At 39.9% G+C, this 10,851-nt stretch overlaps 1 protein-coding gene across 1 annotated transcript in view; it reads right to left on the bottom strand.

Annotated features, from left to right (window-relative positions):
- LOC126195289 (uncharacterized) overlaps nt 1-9,035 on the bottom strand; it is a 151,909-nt gene extending 142,874 nt beyond the window's left edge. Inside the window, exon 1 of the mRNA XM_049933837.1 lies at nt 8,911-9,035. Within this exon, the coding sequence (XP_049789794.1) occupies nt 8,911-8,946 (36 nt within the window). The 5' untranslated portion in view covers nt 8,947-9,035. The remainder of the gene's footprint in view (nt 1-8,910) is intronic.
- Nucleotides 9,036-10,851: the final 1,816 nt, after the last annotated feature.

Genomic DNA, 10,851 nt, shown 5'->3' on the forward strand with positions numbered 1-10,851 from the left:
CTCTTGTCCATTCGATAGCGGGGTCCAACAGTAGCCCACTACGATATTCGTGTTGTCTGTATGCATTGGCAGTGACAGTAAAACACGAAGAATAACAAGCACTCCAGCGGCTACGGCACTACCCTCGCCGAGAGCTATCGTCATGCAGTAGCAGTGCTGCTGCTGAGCTGCTAGAGTCTTGGTGATTCTTCGTGTCTTACTGTCACTGTTGATACATACTGCCAACACTACTATCATACTAGGCTAATTCTGGACAGTTCTATCGAATGGGCACGTAATTTTCAGCTTGTAGGTAATTTTGTTTGTAATGGGAACACTGGGAGTCAGCTGAAAGATGTGATGAGCAGTATTTGTTTGGGATGACTCCAGCTACACATAGCAAAGACGAAATTACAAATATCTGTCGAAATACCAGGGAAAATGTGCCTGACGGCTCATGGGAAGGACACCCTGTGTAAGAAATAAGAGTGGACCCAACGTTGGATCCGGTGGGACTTCCTTTGTGATTTCTCCCCAGTCACTGATGTATCCCATTTTTCTAATATTGTTTCAATTATTCAGCGCAATTTTTTCATTGTTTGCTAAGTACTGGGTGACAATTAGTGGTGGGCAGGAAATCGCGTATGTTAGAAATCACAGTGACTGAGAAGTCACAGATATCACAGTAGCAACTTTACAGAATCTAACTGCGATTTCAGTCACAGTTAGCAGTCGCAAGTAGTATTTCACATTCAAAGACGTGAGCCATCTATTGGTCGAATTTAGCACTGCTTTCTGCGATTTCAGTGACAAGGCGCAACTAAGAGTCGCAAGTAGTATCTAAAAAGCACGGTTAACAGTGGCATCTGTTGGCCAAAGTTCGTACTACGTCCATCTCTGCGGTACGCTATGGAGTCCAACTGCGATTTCCGTGACAAGTCGCAACTAAGAGTCGCAAGTAGCAACTAAAAAGCGCAGTTAACAGTGCCATCTCTTGGCCGAAGTTCGTACTACGTCCATCTCTGCGATACGGTATCGAGTCTAACTGCGATTTCTGTGACAAGACGCAACTAAGAGTCGCAAGTAGCAACTAGAAAGCGCAGTTAACAGTGCCATCTGTGGGTCAAAGTTCGTACTACGCCCATCTCTGCGATACACTATTGAGTCCAACTGCGATTTCCGTGACAAGTCGCAACTAAGAGTCGCAAGTAGCAACTAAAAAGCGCAGTTAACATACTTTTCCTAGCGCCATCTGTTGACCGACGGACGTACTTCGTAATGAGAGCCTTGTGCCTCCCGAGATCGATGTGCTATGTGTGCATATGAAGGGCCTATTTCAATAGTGGTACAAGTCCATTTTTGTTCATTTTGAGATACAGAGTCGTAAAGTTAAATGAGCGCTGAAAAATCTGCAGTTGAGATACCAGAAATATTCAAGCATATGGCTTCTTGCTAGAGATGAACCTTTATTTATGTTTGCTTGGATCATTAATTTCAGAAGCATTATAGACAGAAAAGTGGAGGTAATGGACTTGTACTACTATTGAAATAAGCCTTTCATATTATGTGACGGCATGCACATTCAGCATCAGTTATGGTTGGTCAAATACTGCTGTGACTCTGAATGTATTATATTAATAAGAAGCAACATTGCCTTTTTCTCCTGAAAATATCAAGTAACGTAACAAATGTGTTTGATTCTGCTTCCAATATGACAGTTTTGGTTAATACTCCACATGCCTACAGGACTTTGCAATGTTAACACAGCAGAACTCAGACATCTGTATAAGTGTAGTGAAATGAAAACAGTCATATGAATGCCTCACTTTTGTTCCGACACAGTTCAAGACTCGGGAGAAAAGTTTTACACCTGGTGCTCTACATGGCAACTTCACACACAAGAACTTTTTGCCGACACTACTACCACCTACATAAGTAAGCTTTTCCTGTGTTACTTTCAAGTAATGCACTTAAACTATTCCCGATTTAACTGGAGGATCTGTACTTCCCACTTTCACATCAAAAGCCTCAAAATGCATATTGTAGACTTCGGGATATGTTACAGGTCAGTGTCACACCAAGATTGTGGAGAAAGGGAGGGGGGGGGGGCGGCATGTCACTCTCCAACAAGTGTTTCCCAATAAGTAAGTGGCGGAATATTACGGGTATTGGACGGCTTAACATGTGGAAAATTAGATTTTTATTATTCACTTGCTGTATTTAACATTTATTATGCCTTTAAAATTGCACAACAACTTCAATAAAACAAGTTTAATCATTCACACACTTATTTCACAATTATTTCACTTTTAAACAGCAAATCCTCTAAGAGCTGTCTTGCATCTTCACGAATCTCTCTCAACAGCCTTGATGTGGATAGATACGTACAGCAACCAGTAATCAGAGTCAGAACTGCGTCTGCAAAAACACAAGGATTATTAAACAATTTTTGCTGTCACTAATTACTAGCAATATAATTGACAGAGTAGATTGCTAATATTTGCTATAATGAATGTCACATTTCCAAGAACGATCTCACTGAAGTAATTAAGTCCATCGAAACGCTTAGAAACTAACCTCTCGTCTGACGAAAACGGTCTGAAGACGCAGTGGCAAATTTCTTCAGATCTGCTGACAATGATATTTTGAGTTATCACTTTACTGAGTGACTGAAATGTAGTTCAGGTACCTGTGAACATAACAATATGTTAGAATTCATTTTCTAAACACGAACTATTACGGTACTGTACGACTACTTACATATTAATTAGACTATTAATATTTTCACAGTTGTTTCTTTAATACAAAATGAAAGCCAACGGAAGAAAAAACGTAAAACATACTTGCCAATGACAGGTTTGTAACGATGCAATTTTCTGTGTTGACAGATGTAACTTTTTCATATGGTGGTAAGTCGCAGAAATCGCAGGAGTCACAGAAATCGCAGAAGTAGCAGAAGTCACAGAAATCGCAGAAGTAGCAGAAATCGCAGAAGTAGCAGAAATCGCAGAAGTCACAGAAGTAGCAGAAGTAGCAGAAGTCGCAGAAATCGCGGTAGTAGCAGAAATCGCAGAAATAGCAGTGGCGGAGGGATACACGACCTATGTTCCTTAACTGCGACTCTTAACTGCGACAAATCGCAATTAAGAATAACAGATACTGAAAAGTAGCATTCACTGAAATCACTGATATCGGAAAATCGCAGTTTAGCCCATCACTAGTGACAATTGAACTATATGAAATAAAATCATCATAACTTCCGAACGGTTTGCGTTAGGGTGTTCAAAACTGCACAGTTGGCTGCTGAGCATGATGGGAATTAGTATGCGCATGTGCCTTCTTTTCGTCACTCAGTTGCACGTGGAAACGTCACTGTACAGCATGCCTGAGCGTATAGCGCTCGTGTAGGCCTACTATGCGAGCAATAACAGCCTAACTGCGGCTCCAAGGACGTTTGCGACCGACTCCAAGCTAAGACAACCGGTTCAAGTGTGCTAATAATCAAGAATGTGGTTCGCAAGTTTGAGAGAACGGCTAGTGTTCGTGATGACAGTGTTGGCAATGTCGGTCGCCCAAAAACGGTGATAACGCTTGAAAACATCGAGAAGACACACGCTGTGTTTCAAACCAGTCACAGGACATCGATCAGACGAGCTACGCAACAGGTGAGAATCAACCGGAAGACAATGTGCCAAATTGTTGTTGAAGATTTCCATCTCTACCCATACAGTATTCAAACCCCTTTCTATTACAAGGCATGCTCTCACGATTTGTTTTTCACATTTCATAAACGACAGTGTAATACAGTATCTCATTGGTAAAACGAGACCTGCAATAGTGTACAAAACAACAACGTCCTCTTGAATGATAGCTTGTTGTTGCTGGGTGTAAAATGATTGTGTTTTTCCCGACATGAGAACAAATGGCGTGAAATTCTGCAATGCCATTTCATGTATCTGAAACGTTTGTAATACACATGTGCATGAAAGTTTATTTATGGATACTGATTTGAATGCCAGTGATACTCTCAGTCTGTGTATTTTTGTCCCTCAAACTGAAAGAAATCCCTTAACATAGGAGCTTAAATTCTCGCTTTTTCTTTACTCTGATGAATGTTTCGAAATAACAGGACATTCTGCAGCGATCTGTAGTTTTTGCAGCGAAATAGTGGACATGTAGAGAAGCTGCGAGGTAAGTTAATACATCTGTCAGATGTATCACTGTAGAGCTCCGACCTCTGCAGTTTTCTCATCTGTAATCGGCAGCAGTGCTGTAGATTTTCTTTCTTTTTCTTTTTTTCACGTCGTTGGATGTCACAGAATAATGGAATGGGAGGAGAGAGAGAGAGATGCGAAGGCCAACCTGCAGTCAAACTTAAAAGAATGACTGTGTAGGTGCCATTCTTTAATGATAATTCAATCATCAAAAAGATTTCAATGCCCTCATGCATGACAATTTATAATTTGAAAACGAGTAATGCTCTTAAAATATACCGATTTTGTTCATAAAACTAAAAGAAAATGGACTGCGCCTATTTTCGTGAAAACTGGACATTTATTATGGTTGCGATTGTGTGTTCTTTTTTAACAGAAGCTCCCTTATAACAGATCCATTGACGTTAAATACAATTGTTACACTTAAAGTGTTTTCTCTCTCAGAATGGCGAGCGCTTGCGGGGGCGGGTGCTGGAGGTATGGGGGTGTGTCTTATAGACAGTTACAGCTGCACTTTTAGCCAAAAAACTATCAATTGGGGTAGCGTCATTTGTCTCGCTTTGTTCTGTGGCCTGGTGATGTCGCGGCCTATTGCGTATGTGTGACTTTTGTTGGCATCGATAACACTGACCGTCCCCAACCATGTGTTCCGCTGTGGAGGCTGGTCCAAGGCACTGCCCACTTGCAGGGAGGATTGCACGGTGGCACGCAGAACTGGTAGCAGCTGTCTATTTCCTAACCACCGGAAGTTTGAAAAAGCGATTTGGAGAGTTCTCCAGAATTTTGCTGTTGTTCCAGGGGGGCCCGTCTTTCCAAGAAAGACGTTTAACATATTGCAGGAAGCGTCCTGTCCTTTTTGTCCATCTGTGACTGATTGCTACAATCTGGAGACAGTGTATCAATGCCACCCAATGGATCACTTTGTGGACCATCGACTACAGGATAGAACAGGCCTGTATCCCTACATACAGTGAGGAGAGGGGGAATGAGAGGTGGAAAGAGGGGAGAGGTAAGACTGGCTCTAAGGTGGTTAGTTTGTGACCACACATCGAAAAGAACACACGTGTAACTGCCACCCCTCTCACCCGTTGCAATATTTTGGGGTCGGTTTTTGCAGTAGTCGTATTATTACAATCATTTTCTCAGTCCCCGTACATGTGTTGCATTATGACCCGTTGTTTAGCGTGCTAGTTTTTTCACGAAAATTGTTGTCGTTGTGGTCTTCAGTCCTGAGACTGATTTGATGCAGCTCTCCATGCTACTCTATCCTGAGCAAGCTTCTTCATCTCCCAGTACTTACTGCAACCTACATCCTTCTGAATCTGCTTAGTGTATTCATCTCTTGGTCTCCCTCTACGATTTTTACCCTCAACGCTGCCCTCCAATGCTAAATTTGTGATCCCTTGATGAATCAGAACATGTCCTACCAACCGGTCCCTTCTTCTTGTCAAGTTGTGCCACAAACTCCTCTTCTCCCCAATTCTATTCAATACATCCTCATTAGTTATGTGATCTACCCATCTAATCTTCAGCATTCTTCTGTAGCACCACATTTCGAAAGTTTCTATTCTCTTCTTGTCCAAACTATTTATTGTCCACGTTTCACTTCCATACATGGCCACACTCCATACAAATACTTTCAGAAACGACTTCCTGGCACTTAAATCTATACCCGAGGTTAACAAATTTTTCTTCTTCGGAAACGCTTTCCTTGCCATTGCCAGTCTACATTTTATATCCTCTCTACTTCGACCATCATCAGTTATTTTTCTCCCCAAATAGCAAAACTCCTTTACTACTTTAAGTGTCTCATTTTCTGATATAAATCCCGCAGCATCACCCGACTCAATTCAACCACATTCCATTATCCTCGTTTTGCTTTTGTTGATGTTCACGAAAATTATGGTGCGTAATTAGAACAGTGAAGCATTTTCATCCGTTGTAGTAGCATGTATTAGCCTTTCTGAATTTCGAGCACCAGGGCTGCAGAGTGATTGTCGATTAGTGCAGCGGGAGTCGTCTGTAGCGAATGTAGATGTCAAACAGCGACAGACATAGCCCTCAGCTGTACACTTGTGGGTAATATACTTACTAACCTTCTCTATATCCAACACCAACATGTCATCAAAAATGGTTCAAATGGCTCTGAGCACTATGGGACTCAACTTCTGAGGTCATAAGTCCCCTAGAACTTAGAACTACTTAAACGTAACTAACCTAAGGACATCACACACATCCATGCCCGAGGCAGGATTCGAACCTGCGACCGTAGCGGTCGCGCGGTGCCAGACTGTAGCGCCTAGAACCGCTCGGCGACAGCGTCCGGCAGGCCCATACTACACACAGGCCCACACTATAATCACATTTCTCCTGTTCCCAGTGTTCCGTTAAGATGAGCAACTGGGTTACCTAACGCTTTTTACTTTAATTCGTAAATCTCAATTTCCTATACTGAGGTTTTAGTTCACTCACTAACTGATAATCCTATGTCATATGCTATCCAGTGATTTGTTTCGAATTTTTAATTGATCCTGTTAAATTATATTCTGTATAAAGATTGTACTAAAATGTGAGACAATGAATATAATAATACATGGGCGAAAAGAGAAGAAAAACAAATAATACTACAAATAATACAAATACAGTACTACGTTCGATGTTTCGACAAAAACCAAGGTATTACAGGCAATATGCATATAATATATACAATATTACATACTTTACTATACAAATTACATCATTTGTAACGTAACACATCTTTTACAAAGCTTATAGCTCCAGAAATTCATTTCAGTTGTATAAATTATGATTTATGAGAAATTGTTTCACTTTCATCTTGAATACGTAAGGGTTTTCATTGTCCTTTTTTATATTCAGTGGGAGCTTGTTGTAAATTCTTATCCCAGCCTGGGTAACTCCTTTTTATTCTATATAGAGAGTTACTGAAGGCTTTGCTTCTGACTCGTGGCATAATTGTGAATATCACAGTTTGGAAAAGTTTCTCGCTGAATACAAATATCGTCAACGAGGAGATGCACTGACTTTTTCGCTGAATACAAATATTGTCAATGAGAGATGCACTGACTTGTGAGTGCCAATACCCGACATGCCTTGAACTGGTGCCAACAGCACGTCTGATTTGAAACATCACAGATCAACCTCAAAGATCGTTTTTGTATTTTGAAATTTTTTTCCTGTTTTGCAACATTTCTCCAGAAATGGAAGCATGCAGTGCTTTGAATGAAATGCAGACATCATTCTGCCATTTGCTTGAGTGCTGCTGAGGTTGTGTCACAGCTAAATTTCACTTATTTCTGAGTATCAAAGCTGCTAAACGGTTCATTTTCAGTATCGGTTTATGCTTTCAGAGGTAAGCAGTGATATCATCATATTACTATTTGGTATTTAAGTAGCCTAATGTAGATTCCGTCATAATAATGAAATTCTAATCACTGAAGCCGGTTTCTGTTTCCGATAAGTTTTAATGCGCAGTGTCACTCGGATAGAATGAGCCATACCAAAGTCGGGTGGTATAGACCATATAACTAATATTTTTGTTTTGCTTTCAGTGCATAGTGCCAGGGTTGAAGCAGAAGCCCGCTGGTGGAGGTCGACGGAAGAGGTCGGCGAGTGCAATGAAGCAGGCGGTTTCAAGTGCTTTGGAAACCGAAATGACCGAAAGGACTGCTGCAGGTCGTTTTAATGTTCCTAGAACCACACTGCAAAGGACACTAAAATCGTTGTGGCGAATCAGCAGACATCTGCGACACCTCAGATGGGATTTTCCAAATGAACATTTGAAGAAATTTACGAAGAAATGCTTGTAGCACACATCGGAGATTTATATTCCAGACTAATGCCGCTAGTTGGCTTGAATTGGCAGCAAAATTTGAAATTGCCTCACAGATTTAACAAAGGAAAGAAACTGCCAGGTAAAGTTTTCCATCAAAATTTTTGTTGAAACATCGAGAACTGTCTTACGGAAAACCTCAGTCCAGAGGTATAACGCGTTGTGTCAGGTACAGTCGAACACAGGATGAAAGGTTTCTTTCAACCAAATGCTTTTTATTATCTCGTACTTTTGATATACAAGCAGATAAATTTGTTTTTGAATCACAGAAACTAGTATTTTTTAAAAAACTTACATTCTGTTATATGGCCCATAATACCAAACACTATTCGTTTCGGGGAAAAATAAATTAAGTTACAGCAAGAAAACGCTGTTTTATTTACAAAACGAGCTTTTATTAACAGTTCGAATTATAAGTCTTAGAAAATCTTTTCTTCCTGGGTGTCGTTTTGATTGGAAATCACCATTTGCCTACGTGTATAACTACAATGACAGCATTTATCAAGATATTCAGACTTCTCAAAACTGTTTTTAAAAATGTATCAAAATGATCCACGTGTGAATGGCGCACCATGTTGGTGAAATTTGTTAACAAATTCGTTCTTTTAACTTTAATGTATTAACGGCCGTGTGTCGCAGTGGAAAAACGGATGCATCAATTAGCAACTCATAGAACTGTGAAGCTCATCGAACAGTTTTCATTTACATTTAAATACGTAGATTTTACACTACACAATTTTAGTCAGAAAACTAATCAGTTTGGTGTGAACAGAAACAGAGAATTCACATTTACCGTTCAGAAGAAAGAGACTTTAGCCCAAGTGTTAAAAATATAGACACCCGAGGAAAACTGCAATTATTACTTACCAAAAGTAGTGAGAAGGCAAGCAACAAACTACGCATTCTGCTGCAGCGTGTGCGACCCACGAGCACGTGACAGTATGTGTCCGATAATAAGGCAGTGATGAGTCAGAATGACGTGTAAATACTCGTTGGAAAAACGATAATGGAAAAATATATCTGTTTCCTTTGAAGTAACTGACCAATCAGTTAACTTCACAGTCGATTACAAGAACGGTGGTCTTTTTTCTGACAAAACGATATCAGATTACAGGATTTTTATATCGGTACGAATCTGATGTACTCGTAATTAAAGATACAGTTCCATAGTTTCCCCGAAGTGTGAAGTACTCTTTACAACGGTCACTTACGAAAACAAGTTGCTTCCTGGTAGTATTACAGGATAAGGTGGCGCAGTCAAGGGCGCATTTCCCCACTTAAGCGAGATATCGTTTGGCAACGCCCCTTTCCCCTCAGAAATCAGTTACTTTTCTTTGTACTGTTTGTAGGATCAATAAAAATAAATGTAAATCTAGTGATAATGGTAAAACATGTTTTTTCTTTAAAAAAAGCTTCTACGTAGACATTCGTTTCTAACAGGTATGAATTTCTGAACCTTATGCCAATGGTAAATATTAAAAGAAGTAATTCGTTTTCATTTAATGTAATTTGTGAATTTGTAAAAGCTTTCAGTGAAATCTGAAAGAGTTACACCTGTTGTTCTACCTTCGATAAAAACACACATCTAATAATCGGGTGGAAGCAATGAAAATATATAAGTTCTGATACTTTTTAGTTTATAGTGGAACTTTTTAATTCTGCAATTAACAAATTACTCCATTTTCCATCGGAAAAGTTTCGACATAAACACAAAAAATATCATCTGATCTTATGCTGACGATTTAAACATAAGACATAGCTTAACTGCCTAAGTTGTATGTCAATGGCAAAGAAAACTGTCCAGTAGCTAGTTATATTATAGTAAACTTTACATGAAAGTTGTTGAAAATTGATAAACATGTTCCAGATTTTTATGTATGCAAGTGAAAAGAATAACACAAATTTGTGTGTGATACGAAAGATAAACCACACTATGAATTTGGATTCGACTGCTGTTGACAGCATTAGTTTAAACAGACTAGGCCGTCACTGGAATTGTGTCAGATGAAAATATTTGCATCAAACTCTGAGCCACGCCACATTTATTTACATACAAACATTATTCAACTTGACGTTGTAAAAAGTAAGCCGTGACACTAGTCAAATCGGAGAAGTGGAGATTGTGGCAGCGGATATAATCGTGGCGTTTGCTGACACCGTGGCGTTTGCTGACAATGTTGTGATTCTTGGTGACACCCTGAAGCAACTAAGCACTGATACTTCTCGATTTCTCCACAATACGAAGAAAACTAGACATGTCGTGAACGATAATAAAATATCTTGTTGCGTCATGCTGTCAAGCTCTCTTTCTTTCCATTGTTCTTTGGACGAGTTCAAGAATTCAAGTACCTGGGATCGTTACTGACTTATAAAAATTGAGTGAAGAAAGAAGTGCATCAACCAATAATAAATGCTAATCATATGTTTTTTTAGTGCGGACGGTTTATTCAATGCGTGCCTGGTATCGCAGAAGCATCTGTGAGCAATGTAGACCTGTGGACAATTCCCACCTGCATTTAATATTTTAGTTATGACAAACCTTTAAAAACATGCTGATTTTTATCCACATGACAACTTTCCTCCATTCTCCGCCTGCTGGAAAACGCACAGGGGGAAGTCCAAGGACGTGATGGAAGGATCGAGTACGAGCAAGCCTTCAACAAGTGGAGCTCACAACGTAGGAGATAGACCGCAGTGGTGGACTACTATCTGCAGTTGATACCTCTTCTGTTGTCACTGATTGCCCTTCTTTTTTATTGTGCTTCTTGTGTATGTGTTATCTTATAATCTTGTATAGTGATCTCGTTT

Source organism: Schistocerca nitens, chromosome 7, assembly GCF_023898315.1.
Source record: "Schistocerca nitens isolate TAMUIC-IGC-003100 chromosome 7, iqSchNite1.1, whole genome shotgun sequence".
Lineage (NCBI taxonomy): Eukaryota > Metazoa > Arthropoda > Insecta > Orthoptera > Acrididae > Schistocerca > Schistocerca nitens.